At 43.4% G+C, this 24416-nt stretch overlaps 1 protein-coding gene and 1 long non-coding RNA gene across 3 annotated transcripts; one reads left to right on the top strand and one right to left on the bottom strand.

Moving 5' to 3' along the window:
- Window positions 1-1256: 1256 nt before the first annotated feature.
- Window positions 1257-9256, bottom strand: LOC107315860 (cytochrome P450 2H1-like). Its single transcript, XM_032445471.1, is given in 11 exon segments — window positions 1257-3533; window positions 4027-4168; window positions 4714-4901; window positions 5160-5196; window positions 5198-5224; window positions 5712-5891; window positions 6179-6339; window positions 7320-7467; window positions 8322-8373; window positions 8375-8406; window positions 9095-9256. Coding segments are annotated over 11 exon segments (1311 nt in total). The 3' UTR covers window positions 1257-3351.
- A 312-nt stretch (window positions 9257-9568) lies between these two features.
- Window positions 9569-18828, top strand: LOC107315861. 2 transcript variants are annotated; one of them, XR_004307674.1, is made up of 10 exons: window positions 9569-9954; window positions 10080-10193; window positions 15324-15372; window positions 15783-15842; window positions 15920-16041; window positions 16882-17004; window positions 17083-17434; window positions 17549-17711; window positions 18234-18319; window positions 18775-18828. It is a non-coding gene; the product is annotated as an uncharacterized LOC107315861 (long non-coding RNA). The 2 variants fall into 2 exon arrangements; XR_004307675.1 differs by lacking the exons at window positions 9569-9954; window positions 10080-10193 and having other exon boundaries at window positions 15140-15344.
- The last annotated feature ends 5588 nt before the right edge of the window (window positions 18829-24416 follow it).

The following is a 24416-nucleotide window of genomic DNA, read 5'->3' on the forward strand; positions in this document are numbered from 1 at the left end:
TCACAGATCATGAGCTGCAGAATGCCGCTGGCTAGGATGCAGGTGATAAGTTCATATGTGTTCAAGAGTAATCAGGCAAAGTCATGGCAGAAATTCCTTTGAGAGTACTCAAAAAATGACCAGGAAACTCTGGACAAAGGAGAGCAAGTAAAAAGCAATTCCTCCATGGCTGCATTGCTGCTATCCTTCGAACCTCATTTTCAGCCAGTGTTAGACAGGATCCTGATCTGACTGGACTGTTGTCATGATGTTGTGCACCCACCCTCAGGCTCCTACATCTGTACATTAACATGTATCACTTCATTGAACGTTCTCATTTAGCAGATTAGTCTGTTGAAAGCATCATATCTATTCTGCTGTGAAGTACTTCTCTACTGCTAAAATCTTATCAATTTCAGTAGGATTTTCTGGCCCCTTGCAGGAAGTCACAGTGCCAGCTCCTGCCTCAGAGACAAAGGCTTTGTCATAACCAGAGGTATTAAGATTCAGCGATACATTCATGATTCAACAATTTACAGAACATGCCTACTTGTAACACGCTATGCAGGCAGTACTCAAGATAATACACAGAGCTTGCCATTATTTTTCAGGTGACTTCAGAAATGCCATTTGAGCAGCCAGCATGAAAGGCATGGTTAAATATTTGTGTCTGAACTCCCAGGACCCAAAACAATACTCCAGTGACGTGGCTCTGTTCTTCAGTCATTTAGAACATATACCAGATTGCTACATCCTCGCTTGGTCTCTGAAAGGGCAAGGAAGTTCAGGCCTTATCTCCTGTTGCGTGATCTGTACGGTGACCTCAGCAGTAAACTACTGTGTTGGTCCTGTTGCTGATCATCTGTGAATAAAATTTATCTCTTTCCCATAGTCAGCATTAAATGAGATGAGGCCCTTCCCCAAGGCAGGCAAAAAACTCCAGAATTGGGATAGTAATTTGGCAAGTGTACATGTTTTGCAGACAGTGCCTACCTTATGAGAAGTTATCATGGACCAGTTCACCGACTGACCGTGTAATATCTCATAAAGGCTGTGTTCAGCTGATTGAAACCAAGTACATGACACAGACTCTGTCAGACAGGAGGTTCAGCGATTGTACTCATTTGTGCCTCTGAATTTCCCCTATGCTACAACCAAAGATGTTCAGCTTGGACTGTATCTCCTCTGTAATATCAGTTGTGTAATTTCTGTGAGTGAATGTGTTTGGGCCTTGAAGTTTGACTGCTGGAAGGGGCACAGAAGGAACTATTCCAGAATTTGCATCAAATCAGTGGGTTTAATTAGGGTCCCAAAAGAACAGAGCTTGAGAAGCCTTCTGATGGAAACTACTTCACGTGACTCAAAGCAGTACATGCAGTTTTTCTTGAAAGTGAATACAAGATGTATGTATGTATTTAATTAACGTGGGAGGACAAGATGCTGGTGCCATGTCCAGGAAGCAAAGCAATGGATACAAAATCTAGTGAAAGCCATCTGCTGACAGTCAGTGATGTTTGTCTTAATACACAGAGCCTTAATTAAGGTTATAATAAACTGAGCTGTGAGTTGTCACAATAGGGAATTTAAGAAAGCTGTCATATACAAAGTCATTTGACAGGTCATTCACAGAATAAGGTGTAAGCCTTCACCCTGTAATGCAGGGCCTGAGCTGTGCTAGAAGTCTTTATGTTTGTTATTAAGATGTCTTTCTTGTTGTTAAGATTTCTGGCTCTGGGCAGCCTGGTCTAGTTGTTAGTGACCCAACCCATAGGAAGGAGGTTGAAACGAGAAGATTATTATGATTCTTTTCAACCCTGGCCATTCTATGATTAATCTCAGGAAGCTGAGTATGCCCTGTGATGGAGGAGTGAAGGCCATATAGCAGTAGGGAACAGAGGTTCCCTCAATGAACAGGTTACATTTGAAGAAATTAGATAAGTCAAATGCAGATTTCATGGCTAGGCTTTGACAACTTTGTCTTCAGCTACTTGGATACCCATTCTCAATGTTTACTACTTAGGATGCTGCTGTATTCCCTGCAGTGAAACAAATCCAGATCCAGATCAATTCATGCAAGAGCATTTCTTGGATAGAAACGGTGGTTTTAAGGCAAGTGAGTTGTTCCTATCTTTTTCTGCAAGGACTTAAACTGTGTTTCCTTCAGATCACAGACTTTCCTTTGCTTTTGCCTTGCCTTGGATCTCCTGAGGTGCTGTAAAGTGTCTACAGCAGTGATTTTGTAGTGCCTTTGCTTTCCTTAAAGCCTCTTTTGATAGTGACAGAGCCTACAGTTTTGTCTTTTGCTTCTGTCTCTGTATTTGTTATGCTCAGGTGCCCGACTTTGTAGTGTCTCAGTCATGCTGGAATACAGCTGCCATGTACCGATTTATGTCGTATTAATTTGTAATGGTGTCTCAGGCAAGTGCTGCTGCCCTGCTAGAGGGGAACAGCTCAAGTGGCTTTGTTTGTTTCTTTGTTTTTTCTCCTGGATTGTTTCATTGAGTTCCTCATTCGGGACGTCTTTAGTGGGCCTGAAACCTGATGGTTCTGTTCTTCTTACTACTTCTATTTTTCTTTTGATTTGTATTTCTGCCAACCTGTAATATTTTTTGCTTGTATCACCAAACAAATAACTAATGGTGTATCAAGACTATTAACACAGTGAAAGGAATGAACACTTTGCTGCTTACCTAGTTTATTCCACTGTGGTGACATTTCAAGTGCTGTATTATTTCACATAGCATGGATTCAGCTCTGTTGTCACTGCAGTCACAGTAAGCTATATGCTGCAGGGAACATGATCAATCTGGGAAATTCCAGTCCTATATCCATACATCTGTCTTTGGCAGCTCATAGAAACTGTTTACCTGAAGTTTGTAAAATTTTTATAGCAATTTTCACGTATTTCATAGAAGTAACGTGAAGATTCAAGCAGCCCTTTGTCTTCCAGAAGGCATCACAGAGATCCCACAATTATTTCACTCTCTTTTTTTATCAATGAGCAGCGCTGTAATTGCAATTTTAATTCTGATAGGTCCAGTAAATTCAGTCCAGCCATCTCCCATGTTGTTAGTGAGACTGGAGGTTTTCTAGATCGTGTCTTAAAGCTGCAATGCATTTCTTTATAAATGAGTGCAAAGAAACAGTTGAGATATGAACCTGTTTTAGAGAGTGTGTGACAGTCTAAGCTTTGTGGAAAGTGACTTTCCACTACAGCAAGTCCTTCTGTGTTCACAGAGAAAAGCAGAAGTTTTCTGTCCATAAAGAATCTAGCAAATAATCTGTGTGTTTCAGTCTCGTCACGCTGGGCAATGACAGTCATTCAAGAAGACTGTCATTCTAATTTGGGAAGTGGGAGCTGCCTTCACTTGGCTAACGTGGAATAAATGACACCTCATAAAGTCGGGGCATATTTGCCAGAGAGGTCATTACTGGAGTAGTGTCAATGTCCTTGCGATCTACAACAGGCTTCAGAGTGAAGTTCTGCAGGATGGATGTTAAAAACAGGAATATCTCCATCCGGGCCAGACCTTCTCCTGCACAGATGCGTTTTCCTGCAAGGAAAGAAGAAGAAAAGGAGGTGATGGTGGAGTACTTTTGCTGGCAACTTGTTTTAACCCCTCTGCCCTGGAAGCTCTGGCTTCTCAGAATGGGTGGGCAGCACTGCTTCCTTCTGGGGAAGTGAACTGAATTGAACTGAGGTCTCTGCGTTCATAATAGTGTTAGAGTACTGCGTGGGCCAATGCAATTTGAAGGCTTCAGTTTTTCCTGTTTTATTGTTGGTTTATGGCTAGTTTGGAGAGAGAACTGACATGGCTACAAGTCCCACTTCATTAATCTTTTGTTGGAGGATGCATTGGAGTAGCTCTGGTACTTGTTAAGAAGAGGAGGTAAACTGAAACTGTAGTACATGGGATAGAGCTGCCCAGAATTGACCAGCAGGTCTCCAGATATCACTGTTCAGACCGTGGTGGCAGAGCCACTGAAATCTCAGAAGAGCTTCTAGGAGAGGATAATCTAGGACCTGACACAGAAAGATGACTGTACCTGTAGAGAATGGCATGAAGTAGTCGCTCTTTCTGAAGGTACCATTTGCATTTAGGAAATGTCCTGGGTCAAATTTTTCTGGATTTGGGAATTCCTTGCAGTCTTGCAGGATGGGAGACAGCAAAGGGAATACCAAGGTGTCCTGGATTAGTGTATAGAGAAAGAACTTGAAGTGGTGATATGCCAAAGTAAAGCCCCACTGAGCAGTTCCCAGAGCTGAGTACATGAGCAGCCCCTTTGATTTAACTGTTGTGTGGTCCCATTATCTTCCACTGTAATTTAGAATTAGCCATATTGAAATGGCATGAGAAAATCTGGTAGAACTGCAAAATTGGTGAGCAGTGCAGTCTTGGGGGTCATTTAGAACGCTTAGAGAAACAGGTATGTTTTTTTTTCATGGCTCCCATTCATATCTATGAGCCAGCTTGCTACGTTTCCACGTAGATGCAGCTCATTCACTAACATTTATTTGTATTTCAGACAAGAGGTAGGAAATGGCTGGTTCTTAAAAGGAAGGATACAACATCATCCAACCCAATTCATAGTGGCACCTCAAAAGGACCAGATCCTCTCCCAAATAAAATTATTTCAATTCTTAAAAGCATCCCAGTGTGTTTCAAACTGGAGCAAAGCATAAATATTATAGCACAGCACAGCAAGAGATTCTGGGTGTTCCCAGCAACAGACCTTGGGAATGAAATAGTCTCTGAGCATGGTGTCCTTGGTCACAGCATGTGGAACATTAAGAGGAAGGAAATCAATGAATCTCTGGATTTCGTGGACGACAGCATCCGTGTATGGCAACTGGCTCCTGTCTGCCATGCAGGGGCTTCGGTCTCGGCCAACCACACGGTCAATCTCCTTGTGAATTTTCTCTGTTAGGGAATAAGTGAATTGAATGGATGTTTCCCCAAACCTTTCCTCACAGTTGCAGCAAATCTTGCTTTGCACCCCCGACCCAAAGAATTTATGACTATACTTGGTACTGATGTCTCTCTCCTGGAAGTAAAGCTAAGACTGATGGACATTGCTGCTACTAGGGACTGTTGCTACCAGTGGTAGTGACACAAACTGTCCACTTAGAAGATGTATTTTAAGCTATGGCTTCAAGGAAATATTCCCTTTCCTCTTACCTTCAACCTCTGGGTGTTTCAGGAGAATCAGAAATGCAATACATCAGTGTGCTGCTGGCTTGTTCCTGTTCCCGCAAGGAACAGATCTATGGTGGTTTCTGGTCAAGGGACTCCGACATGGAAATGCGAGTTCCTTTCTCCTGGAGGAAAAATTGCAGAATTTTTGAGTGAAATCGATGAGAAACTTTCCTACATAGGAGGTCTTGTGCTTATATGTCGTGTGTGTTTAACGCTACCCTCTCAGAGATCAGGATAACAGTAACATAATCAGTTCTTAATAGTGAGCATTTGGAAGATATATCAAGAGTATTGAATTACATCAGTGGGTTGGTCAACAGCTTTTCTTAACATTTGGTTAGTGTGTATCCACAGATTAGTGCTGTGCTTATAAGTCTTTCAGAGGAAAACGGAGAGGAGAGAATGAAGGTGTTAAGAAAAACAGATTTCCCTCTGTGTGTGCAAAAGCCCAGGGTGCTGCTACAACTGGGAGATGATGCAAGGATTCAGACAGTGGTTTTCATAACATCCAAGGAGCTCTCTCTGCTCTTATGTTACCTGTTGCATTTTGTTGATAAAAGCATCAATAAAATCTCGAGGACAGCTGGGATCAAAAGATTCCTGGTGTGTTCTTACGATTTCAGAAATGAAGGCATCAACATTTTCAGTGTTTTTAATTATTGTTTTATGGGGCCCTGGTAGAGAATCCATGATGGTGGGGAAGAAATTGTAGAGCTGTAATGATAAATGGAGGGAAATGTTTATTTTGGTTGATGTGCTTGCAATAGATTTGCCCCCTCACTTCTGCTACAAGGAGGATTAAACTCTCTTTTCAATCATGGTTTCACCATACTGATGGAGAGACTTCAATTGAACTGCTTTACAAATGCTCTTCTGCTTTGGACATACAACGAGATGTCCATAAAATGAAAAATCATACCAATAATAAGTAACATGAGTGTATATAATTTTAATAAGTTGATCTATTAATGCGTTTGTTAATGCGACGAAACCACACAAACCTGTGTTTGTATTCTGTTCTGATACTTGTTATTTTCTTCCAGCATCTCAATTAAATTCAGAAATTTCTTGTCCTCATAGTCAAACCGATCTCCAAATACAATGGAGCAGATGATGTTGGAAACCGAGTGGACTAAGAACTTGCCAGGGTTGAAAGGTTTCTCTGCAACAACGACAACAAAGAAAAGGTAACTTGCTTTCAGTACTTTAGTCATCATCTCCTCCTTGATGCCTCTGAGGAACTTTTGAGTTCACTTGGGACCCAGATTTTTGTAGTCCTTTAAGAAGATAGTGAGAGGCTTATCCAGTCTGTACTTCTTTACTTGTAATTAATTGATTATCCTGAATGGATTGTTTTAGTCCCCGTTTCGTTCAGTTCTTTCTGTGACTTGTTTCTTCTTCATCTGACAAACATGTCTTGCAGCAGGACAGACTGTTTATTAGAGACTGCCTGAAGAATCCCATCAATACCCAATGAAACTTCAGATACCCCTGATCAAAAGTAGAGTTTTAACCAGAACAGCTACAGAATCTTCTAAGTAGATAACTGTGGAAGTTTGAGAAAAAGAGAGATTAGATCCGTGAAAGACAGGAAGGTTGAACCTGGGGAGCGCAGTATAGTATATCTCAAGTATGGAAGATGAATACCATCAAGACTGGAAGGTATAAAATACAAAAGGAAAAAAGAGCGAAGAGAAAATGGTAACATTAAGGATCAGCCTCTTGCATGCAGCACTGGAGCCAGCCCTTCTCTGCCTTGCTCATGACTCCTCACCAGCAAAACCTCGTCAGATATTCTGTCAAAAGTGGTAAGCATAGTAATGCTCAGCCTAAGTAAGTCTAAAAGGTTAGTAGTCCTACATATGTATTCTTAGGAATAAGAGTAAAAATGCTTCTGACTTTTCAGTGAAGCCTTTCAGTACACAGTAAAACACAGAACGTAGTACGTAGCATAACAAAGTGACAGAGGCTTACAGCAAGGCATACAGAATGCAGAATCAGTGAAATGAAAAGAGCAAAACAGATGAGCACATTTTCTCAGATTAGTAGCAGGGATTTTGATCTCTGAATCCAGACTGAATTTTCTTATGCTCTCATGGCATATACGCAAGGTTTCCCAGCAGACACACATCAATGTCCTACCGTGTGTGTTCCTGATCCTCTCTACCAGAAAATGAGCTTCCTCCTGGATTCGTTCCTCAATGCCCTTCTTCCCCATTCCAAAATCACCGCAGTGTGGTGCGCGGCAAATCGTCGGCTGCCTCCATTCCCCAATGCTGGTTGCCAATGCCTGTCACAAGAAGGAACAACAGAGATTTCACGAGGAAGTAAATTTTCTGCCCCCCACTCCCATTCTGGAAGAGGTGTCTACCAACAATTGCTTTATGCCCAAACTCTAGCTTTCCTGCAGTGGCTGGAGGATGACAAACTGATTCATCTGAATATTTATTTCCTGAATAGATTAATGTCACTGGCTGTCAATAAAAGGACCACTGGTACTCAAGTCAACTTGGCCACTAGGCAGCTGCCTAAGATAAATACCCAAATGGTCAGGATGCGCCTTCACACATGGTATCATTACTGCAAGAATACCGGACTGGGACAAGCATTTACTTGATAAATGCTCTGCGGGAGGCTGTTCGTGGTGAATGAGTCCAGGCTAATCTTGAGTGTGAGCCTTGCTTGAACAGGCTCTATTTGCTTGTCATGTTGTGTTCTGGAATATACAGTTGAGGCTCAATGAGCTTGTAGAACTTTGCCAGTATTTTCAGAAATGGAAAATAACAGTTAGAACTGAGAGGCACTTTTGTGAACAAAATTTGTCCCGTATGGGAAGGGTGCTGAGAATAGAAAGGAAACTCACTAAAGCCAGCCTAGGACCTGAAACAGTTCTCCAGGGTGTCAACCTACTGCTAGGGCCAAGTAATGAGTTGGGCTTTTAATACTTTATTCCTAATTTTTTGTGTTGAATGTACTACTTGAAGTCGATCAGTCACTCTCCGCTGCCCTCACAGAGGATTCTGTAGCAATGACATGATCATCTTTGATAGCAATGTTACCAGGAGTTGTACTTTGCCTTTGAAGACGTTCTCAAAGAGCAGATATCCTCTTCCACTGAAGGCTTCTCCATTATCAATTAGGGGCTTCTTTCACAATATCATATCCATACAGCACCACAGCCTTTTTGGGCCTAAATGTATTGGAAGATAGGACCGTACTTCTTGCTGATCTGCGGGAAGGAAGAACACAAGGAATGACACATCTGGATGTCAGTCATGGAAAGTTAAGTTTGCAGGTCTTCACCTGGAGAATAATATCCCTGCTCAAATTTTTTGGTAACCAATTAATTTCTTAGCTCTTTCCCTTCATCTACCACCACCCCATTACAGTAACCTCAGAAACAGGCTCCACAGCCAAGCTTACTCCACCTATTCTCTTCCAGGCACTGCAACACAAGTTTTGTTGTTGGTTTTTTTTTGACAAATGCATGACAGTATCCAGAGGAGGGAACAGACAGCACCATTCACCTTCAAACTCCTTTGATTCATCCATTATACTCATGACAGCCCCTCCCAGGGGATTATACCTATGTGCCATGCAGTAGAGGCAACAAAATGTTGCGAGGTCCTCCCTAAAACAGGGCTGGGCACTCTTGCCAGAGCAGTGAGGAGATGGGCAGAAAAGGGTTGTGGTGGATTTGGTAAAAGCATCAGTTCCTTGTCTGGAAATTGATTGCAAATTGTAGTACAGACATAAAGCCAGTGCAGGTCTCGTCATCAGTATGGTAATTCCAATAGGTAGCATGATACATCATATGCAAACAGTTACACAGAAGCTGTGAATTAAGCTGAGGCTGTCAGGACTGAGCTTTGTTCTACTGAAGGAAGACAAAATAGGAAAGAAAGAGACAGTCTTACCTCCTTAAAGCTTCCCATCAAGTTCCGTGGGTTCAGCTGGAAAACTTCCGATGATGGGGATTGGAGTGGGACCGGAGGCTCCTTCCTCTTCGCGATGTATTTCCTCCATGCAAGCAATGAGAAGACATGAGATACAGACCAGCAAAGAGGATTGTGGGCCATCCCAGGAACTGCATGAGATGGCAGAGGAAGAGATGGTCAATGTCGAAGAGTCTGATCTGGGACCTGCCAACTTGGAGGTTATTTATATTAGCTGTAGAAAATCACAAGCTATGATTACAATCAGCTATATACTCTCACTGTCCTGCTGAGGACCGCAATTATTATTAATCTGGCTCAAGTTTAGTTGACCAAGTGGATGCTACCTGTCTCCGTCTGTTTTATCACATTACAGTCTAGGAGTCTTTGCTTAACGAATATCATATGGTAGTCTCTGTTAATGAGCTTGCCAATGCATGGAAGCCACAGAATACTAGAGCCTTGCTGCTGATTGTTTGCTGCTGTTGTTCATATGCATGGGATTACTCCTGTCATCCACTCCCAACATGTGTGCGCAGTGAGGGATCTGTGGATGTGAAAAGCAATTTTTTCTTTAGATATTTCACCTCCACTTCTTGAATGGTATAATGACTTTGTTCTGAGGCCAAGCATGCAGATTCTTGAGAAATAAACTCCGTTTGTCCTAATCTTTTGTAGCAGTCCAAACTGTCCATAGCATTTGCATGGGGAGTTCACAAGTTAGGCATGAAGCACCAAGCCCTGTAGCAGCCTGTGCTCTCCTTCAATGTGTGATGTTTCAAGAAAATTCCTGAATATCTGAAGTTGTTTGGATCCATGAAAGTTAATGGCATGCTGATCAGGTAATGACAGAATGAATGGTTTTCTTAATAATTATTAGTTAATATAACGGAATAGCTTACATGAAATGCTACACTTCCTATTCTTTCTCCTCAATTTTCATTGTTTTTCTTCAATTAATCTTCAGGATCCAGCCGTCAAAATCCTGTCCGACTAAGGAAACAGCTTCAGAATATATCCCTACAAGCATGGCGTGAGAAATGTGATGGATTTCAAAGGAATGAAGATCATTTTTTCACAGGTTAACAATTCCATACATACCACAACAAACTTGAAAAAAAGTTCAGTTTCAGAGATTCAAACACTGAGACACAACTGTGTGTTTGATGTGCTTTAGTGAGGAAAGAGATGTGCGTCAGGAGTGTGCTGCAGCAGCTTCTGCTCTGACTACTTTTGGGGCAGCCCCTATGCAGGAACACACTAAAGCAAGAGACTGCACTGCTGGATAACGTGCAAGTCTGCCGTCTGCTCTGAAAGACATTCTTTGCTTTCTGGCAGATCAAGCTCAGGAAAGAGGAAACTATGACAAACTTTTTGCTCATTATATTTTTCTTCACTGCAGGCCAGATATTATGGGACCCATATACTAAGTAGGAGGCCCAAGGGTTTCTCCAGGAAACTCTGGACGATGGAGAGCAAGTCTACTGCTCCTCCATGCTGTGCATTAGTGCTATGCTATCGAACCATCATTTTTCAGCCAGTGTTAGACAGGATCCTGATCTAACTGGACTGTTGTCATGATGTTGTGCACCCACCCTCAGACTCCTGTGTCCATACATAACATGTATCACTTCATTGAAACGTTCTCATTTAGCAGATTAGTCTGTGAAAGCAATCATATCATATTCTGCTGTTAAGTACTTCTCTCTGCTAAAATCTTATTCATATTCAGTAGGATTTTCTGCCCCTGCATGCAGAAGTTCACAGTGCCAGCTCCTGCCTCAGAGACAAAGGCTTTGTCATAACAGAGTATTAAGATCAGCGATACATTCTATGATTCAACAATTATACAGAACATGCCTACTTGTAACATGCTATGCAGGCAGTACTCAAGATAATACACAGAGCTTGCCATTATTTTTCAGGTGACTTCAGAAATGCCATTTGAGCAGCCAGCACGAAAGGTATGGTTAAATATTTGTGTCTGAACTCCCAGGACCCAAAACACAACTCAGATGACTCAGGGCCAAGCCAGTGACATGGCTCTGTTCTTCAGTCATTTAGAACATATACCAGATTGCTACATCCTCGCTTGGTCTCTGAAAGGGCAAAGAAGTTCAGGCCTTATCTCCTGTTGCGTGATCTGTATGGTGACCTCAGCAGTAAACCACTGTGTTGGTCCTCTTGCTGATCATCTGTGAATAAAACTTATCTCTTTCCCATAGTCAGCATTAAATGAGATGAGGCCCTTCCCCAAGGGTGGCAGCAAAACTCCAGAATTGGGACAGTAAGTTGGCAAGCGTACATGTTTTGCAGACAGTGCCTACCTTATGAGAAGTTATCATGGACCAGTCCACCTACTATGATTCATTTTCCATACTCGAGAGGTGTGATAAACATGACCTTTCAACAGAAAAGTGTCAATATCAATAATGACAGAATCTGGTTATATACTGCTACCATGTGAATTTCAGATGAGTCTCCCTGTAGTTAGTGGTAAGGCAAAAGGTACACCGTGCCCCACAGTGGTACAGTACATAGTCTTCTGTTAGTTTTCAATAGCACAAATGATCCAACAAAACAAGATGTAAACAAGAAGCTAACCAGGCATATTGTACAGCCTCTCTGATATTTCACAAGGATTTGGCAAGAAGGATATTTGATTTGTCAGTTCAAATGACTTGGTTAAAGGTTTCTTAATGAACTCAGGTCATCCAGACACTGGCTGAGAGGATCCAACATCAGAAATTCTACGTAGCTTTTGCTGAAAAGCATGCTGAACTTCCACGACCTTTTCTTTGTACCTTTCGGTGCAAAGTACACCGAAACCTCAGACTACAGCTTTTAAAGAAGAACTATGATTGCTTATTTCATCCAAGCGTGCTTGACAGCACCTGCAGATTAAGTGGGGGTGAAGAAAAGGAGTGTCAGCACCCTTGTTTTACATCATAAAGTGTTTTTCTAAGTCTGCATCAAGTTTCCCCAAGCCTTAGCCTCAATGCCTTAACTAGATTCATCCTTATGCCATTATGGCTCATACCATAATTGACCCACCCACACTGTACTGCTGGAAGGTGAGGCTATACAAGGGTCAAGGAGGTATTTCTGAGGTGTTTCTACAAGGAACCAAAATAAAGCTTGGTTGATTAATAATAAGGAGTAATCGGGAGTAAAGAGCAAACTCAGATGAGATAAAGCAAGCATACAAAGAAAGACAGTTTCTGGATCATTTTATAACCATGGTATACGAATTTAAAATGATTTTTAAATTGCTTGCTTCAGCCAGTTGTTTTTTTTTTTGTTTGTTTGTTTCATTGCAATTTACACTGATATGTATGGGAATCTTTCAGCCACTGGTGCCCTGGATGTTCAGTCTACATTTAATTCAGTGCCCACCCTACCCGCATGTAGGTAATAATCTGATAAACTGCTTATGGCTGTGGCAGATGAAGCAAATGTTTAGTTAATAAAGAAATGAATAAATAAATAAGAAAGGAACAAAGAAGACAAATTCCTTTTGTTATGAGCTTCTTCTCTCACTTCTTTCCATTCTTTCCAATTTTTAGTTGCAAAGGAAAAGCTCAAAACCAAAGTGGCATGAAGAGACCGTATCAGTCAGAGCTTAACCATTCTGTTCTCATTAATTTACCACCTGGCAGCAGAGCAGCACTGCTGGAAGTCAGCTCTAGGGAGAGGCAGACCAAGTCACACACTCACAGCCAATGATCCATGTCAGATAAAAATCACTGAAAGAAACCTGCCAGAATAGTTCCCTTACTCCAAACGTACTTCCCAATGAAACCAAAATTGCAAATAAGAAGCCCCATTGACAGGTGTCAGTGCACAAGGACATTGTGGCATTTTTCCTCACTGGTAGCACAGTGCTGTATGACCCACCCAGCCATGTGCAGTGTAATTACATCCATGGAGAAGGGCCACATAGCCTTATCTGGCATACCTGAGCCTGCAGCACTGCCATATACACACCACGTTTGGCAGTGGTGCTAAAATTAGGGTAAATCTGTGTGATGTTCACTAAGAGCTGGTGGTGAATACCATAGACACCTTGCCAGAGAAACCGCACCAAGATCTTTGTGTCTTGTGCCCACTGAAGCTAGATGTCTGCACAAGTACTGTGATACCTAACAGCCAGAAATTCTCCTTTCTTTCTCACATGCTGCTAATACAACAAACAGTTCAGACAGACAGTCAGATCTTTCAGATTGTTTCTAGTGCTGCCTTCTTACATCAGCTTTTTGCCTCCTATCACACCACAAGCAGCCAGAACTGTACCCTATCCGCTGTCACAGGTGGCACAGTTTTGTCTGGGATAGAGTCATTTGTATTTGTGGAGGCCTCTAGGATGCAGTATTTGGGATTTCTGATCAAAATGCTGGTAATAGCATATGGATACTTTAGTTATTGTTGTTTTAGTTATTGCTGAGCAGTGCTTACAGGGAACGTGTTGCTATACAGTGTGGGAGACCTTTAACTCACCTAAGGATAGAGACTAGAGGAAGGAAATGGAGGAACTGTAGCTCCAGCAGAAAGTAATCTGTGTGATTTTGTGATGTTTTTTTTCCCCTTTTTCATCCAAATCTGATAAGTTTTGGAAAGCAGGCAAACAAACAAACACTGTTTATAATCACGGTGGTGTTTCAGTAAACAAAACCATGTGGCTTTATTCTGAAGTCTGTGTACTCTAACATCAGAAATGTGTTATAATTGTTTTTAATTAACTTAGTGCTTAGCAAAAGCAAAGTCCTGCAGCACAATCACAGAGGTAGTCGATAGAGTTGGCAGCTCCTGCCACTGATGCATTCTCTTTGCCAGAGAACTAGTTTGGAACATAGTTTGGAACTAATATCATAATTTACCAGCTCACTGAAAGGCTGGTAGGAACTGCTGCCAGTGTTAACCAGTGTTAACCAATACCGTGTTGTTCTGAAAGATGAACAACTGCTGCTCCACTGGTTCATCCATTTCGGAACAAAACAGGAGGTGGCAGGAGGGAGTATACCCCATTACTTTTCCATCCCCCGAAGGATTGTGGGGCTGGGCCGCTCTGAGCCTTTTGAGATCCCAGTGCCCTCTTCTGGCTGTTCTGGCCGTGCTGGGATTTGCAGACATCCAAATCCATTCTTTTCCCATATTATTATTATTTTTTCTGTTCCAGCTAATGCCAGTAACACCATAGCACCCAGTCTCCTTGACAGGGGCTGGACTTCATTCTATTCCTTTATCTCAAAATTATTGACCGTCTCCCTCTACCCGTCTTGGAGAAATAAACAGCATCCCCTTCTAGCAACTGGTCCTGGGGGAGATCAGGAAGGTCCAACGCACCAGCAGTGCACTGCGGGAGATCAGGGTCAGGCTCTACAACCGCACTGTAAACGTGGCTGCAGGATTCGTCATCTGAGGCATCGCTCCTGAAGTAGACAACAGTTGTAGTCCTCTGTGTCAGTGCTATCGGATGCTGCTGCAAGCACGGTGGCCTGATTTCCTGAGGAGAGAGGAGAGAGAAAGTGACAGCCTAAAGTTGCTCCAGTGAGGTTCAGGTTGGATATTAGGGAGTAAAGTCTTCTCAGAAAGGGATAATGCATTTGAACAGGCGGCCAAGGGAGATAGTGACATCACTGCCCCTGAGGGTGTTCGGTAACATGTAGATGTAGCACTGAGGGACGTGGTTTGGTGGGCACGATGGTGATGTGCCGATGGACTAGATGATGTTAGAGGCCTTTTCCAATCTTAATGATTCTATGATTTTATGATTCTAAAACGTACAAGTAGGCTATGGGGATGTATGGGTTGGTCAGCACAGACCTCAATGAGGTGAGAAGGAGAAGTGCATAACAAACTGTAATTTAAAGCGTCGTTTAACTCCCTAATTCAGATTTAGAGACCACGTGCTTAGCTGTCAGAGCCCCGAGCCGGCCCTAACGAGGCCGGCTGCGCTAACAAGGCAACGACTCCCAGCTGCGCCTCGTTGGCGGCCGGGGGCGGGTTCCGGCCCGAGCGGCTCTTAAGCTCCTCCCGAGGCCGCAGGGAGCTACGGGCCAGTTCCTGCAGTTCTGTGCGGGAGACGGAGCAGGTTGCGTCCTTTAACCGGTCCTAGCGCTGCTGGGGCGGAGAAGCAGTAAGAGGGGATGCTTTTAGAAATGCTGCCGTGGGGATTCTCTTTAATGTTCTTGTTATGCCGGTTTTGTTTCAGGCTGCTGTGAGACACGTCGCGGTAAGGATCAGACCGGCAAGCGATTCTGGTAGTATTGGGACTGTGGAGGGGGCGAGCGCTCGGGTGCCTTTAGGGTCTCTTCGGCTGTGGTGGGAGGCTGCAGGGCTCTCGGGTCCGGCGTAGGGCTGTCACCGGGCTCCGCCGGCAGTTTGCCGCCGATGTAGCGTCGTCGCCCGGCTGCCGTCGCGTTTTCGGAGCGGGCCGCCGCTCCGTTCTCCGAGTCGTAGCGGGGTCCCGGGGCGCTTTCAGCCTTCAGCCCCCCGCCCCCCCCCCAGGGTTTTGTTGTGTGTTTTTCTTTATTTTTAAGCGGGTGCTTCAGTTCTTCAAGTTCTCATCGGTAGGAGCGAGCGGGACGGGGCCGTATTCTTCCAGCCTCGGGGCGGCTGGGAGTAAGGAGTAACGCAGAAGGTTGCTGGAACAGGTTTTCTTCTATTGCAGGCTGACCTGCGACTGCATTAGAGCCTCTCGTCAGCCCGAAGCTTTGAGCTCGTGGAAACCGTGAGTGTTTGGGAGACCCGGTGAGGGCAACTTGCACGGCTGGAACGCTGTTGCGAAGATGGCTCTATTTCTTTTAGGAAACCTAGACCGTCCAGGTGGTGGAGCTGCCGTTGCAGCGAGAGAACGGGAACGTACTGAGCTCTGCCTAGGGACGAATGAAGAACTAGCAGAGCGTTAGCATGTGAGGCTCGAGGTGCAGGTAAATGTGGGTAACATCACTGGGGGGGGTGTTGGTTACAGGCGAGGATGAGGAAGTTGATAGGCCTTCTGCATACAGCTGAAAGTAGCCTCACTGCTGTGGGCATTAGTTCTCATGGTAGACTTGTACCTCCCTGCTACCTGTTAGGAAAGCAAGGCTGTTAGGTGTGCTCATTCCAGGAGGTTCTTGCAGTGTGTCAAAGGCAAAAATCATCTGACACAGGTGATGGAGCCATTGAAAAGTGGGGTGCTGCTGGAGCTTGCTCTCCCTGTTGCATAAGGGTTGTTATGTCTCTAGTATTATGTCTATGTCTCTAGTCTCTAGTGTTTTCTTCTTCTTCTTCCTAGAACACTAGAGACATAGTCTATGTCTCTAGTGTTATCACTATGTCTCATAGTGGTCCTATGAGACTGGTGTTCAGGATGCAAAGCAGTGAGTGGGATTGAAATACTGGACTTTGAAGGAGCCAACTTTCCTCATCTTAAAGGACCTACTTGGAGGTATCCCTTGGCTTAGAGTATAGGAAGGGGTCCTGCAAGCAGTTGTTAATGCTGGAATGCTGCTTTCTCTGTTCTCAGGAGCAGCACATAGTTAAGGAACTGCTCAGGGATGGCAGGACACCTGCAGGGGTGAATGAGAAACTTGCAGAAGGACTCAAAGGGGAGAAGGTGGAGTTGGGGTGAGGAAGGCTAAGGACTTTTCGCTGTCACCTTTTGGAGGGAGGTAAAGGCTAACAAAAGTTTGTCAACTGGAAAAAGGAGACTAGGGAATGTGTGGGCCTCTGCTTTACAAGGTGGAGGCCCTGGTAATAGGATGTGCTGAATGCCTTTTTTGTTTCAGCGGTTGCTGCTGAGCCTGCTCCTTGGGGACCCTGGATCCTGAAAGAGAACTTCTTGATTGCAAGAGTGGTGGTCAAAGGGTTTTTAGGCAAAATGGATGCCAGCAAATGCTTGAGCTTTAAAGGTATATGTCTGTGTGTGTGCTGGGGAGCTGGCAGAGGTGACTGCCAAGTAGCTGTCACTTTTTCTTTGTTTCCTATAGGAGAGGTGCCTGAAGACTGGAGCATAGCTGGTGTGACTGCAGCCTTGATTGAGGGTGAGAAGGATGGCCTCATCACCATTCCTAGGAGGTGATGTAGCAACTTGTTCCAGTTGTCATCTCCAAGTGACTGGAAGAGAAGTTTCTGAGGAACATTTGAGGTGAGTGCACTGAGGGGAAATGGTGCTGGACTCAGTGATTCTGATCTTGTTGCAGGGTGAGGGCTAGCTGGAATATGTGAGCATTTTTGCCAGTGGTCAGATGAAGGAGGTGAGAGATGGGGACCCATGGGTGTGAACCATCCACCAGAGAGCTGGTATCTAGGTGGCCCCTTGGAGGAGATGTCTTCCTGCAGGTATGGGACTGGAGTGAGAATTCTGCTGTTGTGACTGGTGCCTCTGGGGCAAGGTGAGCTTTATGTTTCTACTCTTGATGTGGTTGTGAGGGTGACAATGTGTTTTCCTTGCAGGCCTGAAGGAATGGTGTCAACTGAGATGTGAGAAGCTGGAAGCAATAAGTGGCCTATGGCTGTCCTTTTTCTGCTGGAGCTGATGTCCTGTGAGTAAGGCTGTGATTCTGGGTGGGAGCTGCAGTGCTGGATCTGAGATGTGCTGAAAGATCAGAGGCAACAGGTAGGCATGGAGTGTGTGTGGATTGGAGGTTTGTGTTAGTTGTTGGAAGTAGAATCCTTTGTGGAGGTGAGCTCTCTTGCAGGTTGGTTAGCTTGTTTTTGTTTGGAGTTAGTTGTTTGGTGGGTAGATTTCTTTCTTTGGGATTCACAGCCAAAAACACAACCCATACTGTTGGGTTGTGTTTTTGGCTGTTGATGTGGGGCTATTTGCTGGGGTTTGCACTATCTCTAAAGAGATATATTTTTTTTTTTGGCGGGAGGGTGGGCATGTCAGTTTTGGATATTTGGTGTGGTGGCTGAGGGGGCCTCTTCCCCCTGAGCTGGGGGAGAGGCCCTCCTGGCTTGGTGGGCTTCCACTGTGAGTGGAGGAAGAGGCCTTTCTGTCCTGGAGGGCCTATTTTCTCCCCCTGAGTAGAGGGGTGTAGGGGAAGGGCCCTCCTAGCCTAGGAGGCCTCCCCCCTGAGTGGGAGTGGTGTGTTGGGGGAGAGGCCCTCCAAAGAGTTCTCTTTCCTGGGTTCTTTAGTGGCTCCTATGTGGTGATAGCTGCTTTCTCATGGTATTCCTGGGCTGGAAGGAAGAAGAAGAAGAAAACTTTGTTTCACAGCTCAGGTAAAACCCTCTTAAAAGCAACTCTGATTGTGAAATGGGAAAATTAAACAAGGGAAATTCTTATGACTTATTTTGATAAGTCTCTAACAATGCCAACTTAGCTTTGTGCTTAATTATATAAAAATAGTATCTCTCTATGTGGAAAAGGTATAATGTTTAAGTGTGTACCACTTGTAAAATGCACTAAATTGAGTTGGTGTTGGGTAATTTGAAATTTAGAAACTTAACTTTGCAATAGTGGAAAAACTAAGTCTCCTGTTCTGAAGATGTCTTTATCTTTTTGCCAAAGTAAAACTATATAGGGGAACTTTTAGGTCTAACTCCATTCTCCTTTCAAGCATGTCACCAAAATCCTGGTAACAGTTTGTGGGGTGGGAAGTGGGTGATATAAGTAAGTCCTTCTATAAGAACTGCCAGCTTGTAACATCTTTTTGTAAAGACAGTTTTTATTGCAGGTAGAAAGGCATCCCAGCTCCTGCACATAACACAGAGCCTAAGACTATCTGCATTAAAATCAACAGCTAGTATGATAAAGCTTTTGTGAACAAGTAGATACCTGTCTGTCTCCAACTTAAAACAACAAAAAGCAGTAAAGCCTTACTTACTAAAAATAAAAAAAATAAAAAAATGTGTCTGCTATTTCTGTGTTTGGAACTACTCCCTGGCTGATGCCATGAGCTTTGTTATTTTGAGGGAAGAGAAAGGGGAGGAAAAACAACCCCTTTTGCAGTTGACCATTTGGCATTGCATGTTCTGTAAAATAAAACACAAAGAACTTAAGTCAGTAGTAAAGAAAATAATAAAGCTGTCTTCCATGTTCTTTATTCTAACAAACACTTTGAGCCTTGATTATGTGGGGCTTTTTGTTTTTGCTGAGCTTTTTGTTTATGATGTGTTGCTAGGGAGGGCTTTTTTCTGACACAGGGTTTAGTTTTTGGACTTGCTTTCCTGACAAACTGATATATCAGATGGATGATACATGCTTTAACCTGGATTGGAGGAGAAGACATCTTGCTTTTGTAAACCAGGCTTTCTCTTAAGCAGCAGGATGTCACTGAAGCACACACAAACACTATTAACAAACAACAGAAGATAGAGTAGTTACTGACTCAGAATGACTTGGCTGAAGTTCTTAATGCATTGCTCTAACAGGAGAAAGTAAAGAGTGGTCTTGAATCAATACTAAACTTATAGCTGAAGAGTGAACATTTTTAACTGCTGCAGTCCCAGTGATTTTGCTGATCAAAATCTGAGTGTGTTTTCTGCCATTAATAGCCAGAATGGCTGAGCAAGAAGTACAGTTTGCAGCTATAAAGCCTAAAAACAGCCAAAAAAACTCCCTTCCACTGATTTTAAGTGTATTTTCTTTGGGCTGCACACTTAGAAGAGAGCTCCCAACAAGTGTAACAGTCTTTCTTTACAATGTATCTATCTTGCCTTATAAACAACAGTATGAACTCCCTGTAACTATCCCTTTAGCTGGAGGCCTGGACTACACAAGTGTGTTCCTCTGTGAAGTGAAAAAAAACCCCTTTCTTGTTTTTATGAGAAGCCATAAATAAAAGCAACATCCTTCTATCCTTAATTCACATGAGTTTGGTAGCAGTGTTTGACCACGAGCACCTCCAAAAAGCTGACCATTTGTTCCTATCGCTGCTGATATTGAATGCTGATCTCTAGTCACACAGCACACGAGGAAACTCTAAAACCTTCTCCAGCTTTTATACTCCCTTGCAGTACTTACTTATGTATGTCCACATTCATTTCCCTTCCACATCAGCATGGGTTACTGTGCAGACAAGATAAATCCCTTCCCACAATCCTACCTGCTTTGTGACAAAACATGGGGATTTCTTTTTAAATAAAGAATAAATAAATAATGGTAAGAATAAAGCTTGCTGGGTCCTTTAAACTTGACTTAGCTGTTCTCAGTGGTTCATAGATTCTAAGTACAGCATAAGCTCTTCAGACTACCTACACATGCTGCCTTTGGTAAAGTCATGCAGAATTGCTTATCATTCTTAACGCATTTCCTGAGAGATAAGACCCCACAAACTTCACAAGCCTAGCAAAAGTGTGTGGGAATGGGTCCAACAAACTCCAAGGAAGAAAAGTGAGCTCACCTGTTGGTACTGCTGGGGAAGGCAGCTGTGGAGATCACTGGGCTGACACCTTTTAATTTTATTTTTAAAAATAGTCAGTTACAGTAGGATGATCAAAGAGAAAAGCACATTCCTAAAGTCATCCTTTGACTCACTTTACCCTCTTCTCTATGATTTCCCCTGAGATAGGACACCAATTCCAAGACTCTACTTAGAAAAACCACACAAAGAATTTGCTTGGTTTGAGACAGCTCTTAAAATTGGTTTGTCGCTCTTAAATTTACTTGCTACTACTCTCACAAAATAACTGGTTTCTAACCAATCCGGTTTCCAGATGTAAAATCACAATGGCAGTTTGTTTTCCCCTCCAATTCAGAGTATTTCACTTACTTACTTACTTACATTTCTAAACAAAACAGTTATCTAGGAAATAATACCCTTTTTGGTGGCCCAAAATGATAATACCACAGTATGTATGTTCTCTGTTCAGAGAAGCCTTCATTCTATTTACCCCACAGAAGATTCATGCTGTTAAGGCCCACCTGCATAAATAGTCACAAACTGCAGTAATTTAGAGAAAGGTGAATTTGCCTTTAAGATTTTTCAGGGATCACAAGACTAAACTTGTTCTCCCTTTCCATGGGATTTGCTTAGAGCTGGACTGGCCTCCTCCCATGACAATGAGAATAACACTGTGCTCAGATCACATGTTTAACAACTACATCGTGCTATCACACTCTATCAGAACTCTTTACTCTGAGAAGCTATCGCTGCATTCCTCAGGCAGCATTTATTGCCTCACAGGAGCAAAGTATGCAGTGTCCCTCTAAAGTGCAAAGCATGCTAGAAGCAGCTATCATCTATCTATCTGTCTGTCTGTCTGTCTGTCTGTCTATCTATCTATCTATCTATCTATCTATCTATTTCCACAGAGGGATCAGTAACACCATGCCTCTCTGTCAACACTTGACACAGATTGAAACAGGTTCACTGTAAGTTACCTACATCTGAGCAATTGTTTCTGAACAGCGTATAGAATCCCAAAGACAATAAACAACAAAGGTGAATCCTCCAGTAAAAATGAGTTCCAGCATTAAAATCCCCATCATTATTAAGTGCTCAGAAAACAAAAAGACCTGTCACTCTCCTTGGTTCTTTCCCCCCCTGCACCACAAGGGAATAACACCAGCCAAGCAGCATTATTTCTGATAGATTCTGTTTCTGCAACTTTAGATATGCTTCACAGCTTTCAGTTAACTCAGGCAGAGAAGGCTAATTATGAAATCAGTACTTAAAACAGAGTTCAGCACTCCATGTACAGAAGAAAAACAAATAGATGTATATTCTCAAGCACTGAGTTTGAAAGGAGAATGAAAGGAGCTCTTTAAGGACACCTTTCTGACAGAGTGAGTTCTCCAGCCCCCAGCAGTTCAGATGAAACTCAACTCAGCAGAAGATTAAAAACCAAAACCAAAAAGCAAAAAAACAGGATGGGATTTCTCCAGGTACACCGCTCTGAAGAGAAAGGGCGAGCAAAGCGTACTCACTCTCGTAAGCAAGAAAAGGCAACAACAGATGTAGGGAAGGCTGAGGTGCTCAGTGAGTTCTTCAACTCAGACTTCGCTGGCGGTCAGGCTTTGCAACTCTCTCATGTCCCTAAACCTCCAGGTGGGGGCTGGTAGATCAAAATCCCTCCCAGCATAAGACAAGAGCAAGTCTGAGACCACACAATGAGACTGAATGCATAGAAATCTATGGGTCTAATATTGTGCATCCCAGGGTCAGAGCCTCGCTAGATATGAACAAAATCAGGAGAAGAACTCACTGAGATCAGCCCTGCAGAGAACAACTTGAGGGTTCTGGTGGACTAGAAGCTCAGTGTGAGCCAACAGTGTGTGCTTCAACACAGAAAACCGAGGGGATCCTGGGCTGCATCAAGAGAGGAAGGCAATTGTCCCTCTCTACCCTTACGAGGCTTCGTGTGGAGCACTGTGCCTGGGGCCCTCAGCACAAGACAGAGCATAGAGATGACAGAGCGGGTCCAGAGGAAGGCCACAAAGATGAGCAAAGAGCTGCAACACCCCTTTTATCAAGAAAAGTTGAAGGAATTGGGTTTGCTTATCTCAGGGAAGAAAATGCCCCAGAGCAGCTTCTATCAGGAAGCTTATAAACAGGAGGGGGACTAACTTTTTATGTGGTTTGTGTAACATTGTAATGTGAGGGAAAGTACAGTAATAACAGCAGGGTATCAAAGCCCTCCGCTACAGAAAATGAGAACAAGCCCAAACACAGCAGCAGCAGCAGATACAAAAACAAAGAAAAGCTGCTGCTTACCTTCAGAAGGGCTACAGAAGGCAAGAATCACTGGCAAACCACCTTCACTTCCACTTCTAAACCTTAAATGAGCTCTGGGAAGGGGTGGATCCTGGCTCCACTCAGCAGCATTGCCTGCACCTGAGCTCCCCTGGGTTGGCCCCACCTTTCCACCAGGTATAAAACCACCTGTTCAAGCCCTGCTTTGGCATTTCTACTGCAACCTAGCAGTGATAGAACAAGCCAGAATGCTTTTAAGCTGAATGAGGGTAGGTTTAGGTTAGGCATTAGGAGGCAGGAATTTCTTACTCAAGATACTGAGGCACTGTCACAGGGTGTCTGATGAAGCTGTGATGCACTCATCTCTGGAGGAATTCAAGGCCAGGCTGGATGAGGCTCTGGGCAGCCTGAGCAGGTGGGTGGAAGCCTAGACCATGACAGAGATGTTCAAGCTCAATGGTCTTTAAGGTCTGAGCTATTCTGTGATAGAAACAGATCAACCAAGGCTCAGCAAATTTTTGTTGTTGTGTTTTTGGAGTTGTTCTTCTGCTTGTTTTTGTTTTGCTTTGTTTTCCATCTCATAGATATAACATTGTAAGCTGTTCCTAATTACAGAGCTGAGCACAGGTGTGGCTTTTAAGTGTCCTTTTAATGAACTCCAGCTTAGGAAATAGTAACTGAAATAAGAGCTATTCAATTGTGGTGGCTGTCTAGAGAGTGCTAATAAAGATGCGACGTGAACTGACAAGTTTAAAGAAAGTCTTAATATAAAAGGCTTCTGGAAATTAAATCTACTGTTTAATAAAGGAAAGGGGAAGGATGTAGCAGGGAACCAGTCAGAGAAGGATCCTCAGCTGCACAGAGATACTGCAAGAAGCTGTCTGCAACAACCACATGTATGCGGGCTGGGGACATGGCACGTATCTTTAACAGCAAGAAGTGGTCATGAGTGAGACAAATGAGTGAAGCAACAGAGTGAACTCTGCTTCAGAAAAGGAGGAGTTTTCTGCAGAGGCAGTTCAAGAGCCTCTATTGAATTTGAAATGTAAATACCTGTGTTATATGGAGGTAGGTCAAAGTGATAGTAACCTCATCTTCTGGGCAAAAAAAACCCCACCATGACTCAGTTAATGTTCAAACTTACCAGCTCTGTCTGATTGTGCAATATTTATTCCTCTTAATCAAACAGATGAAATGAAGTAACCACTCTGAGCTACTCTCTTAGCATATGCAATTATTTCTTAAGATACCACTTAACTACTCCTGCAGAAGGGAAGATCGGATGCTGATTAAAACTTGCTCTTTAGAAACAAGTCTTCTGGGAGTTCTTCTCTGTTCTGCTCTGTATGCAATAGAGCAAACAATTTGGAGTGGCCAAACAGGAACATAAGATCTGCCCTCCAGAACTGCATGGGTGTGAGCAGGGAACTGAATCACCTTGGGACAGAGCAATGGCAACCCAGCTGAGCAGGTGGCTGGGAGGGTCTTCTCTCGTGCAACCCAGAAGAGAGCTTGAGAATTAACCTGAATCTCAGGTTACACATGAGAGGTCAGCAGGGATGGCTGCAGGGGGTTAAGTCCTCCCTCCTGCCAGTGAGCCCAAACAGTCAAATATTCAGGGAAATGCTTTTCCCCCCTATTAATGCCTCTTCTCCTGCGTAAGTCCTCCTTTTTTTTTTTTT

Source organism: Coturnix japonica, chromosome 6, assembly GCF_001577835.2.
Source record: "Coturnix japonica isolate 7356 chromosome 6, Coturnix japonica 2.1, whole genome shotgun sequence".
NCBI classification, from domain to species: Eukaryota; Metazoa; Chordata; class Aves; order Galliformes; family Phasianidae; genus Coturnix; species Coturnix japonica.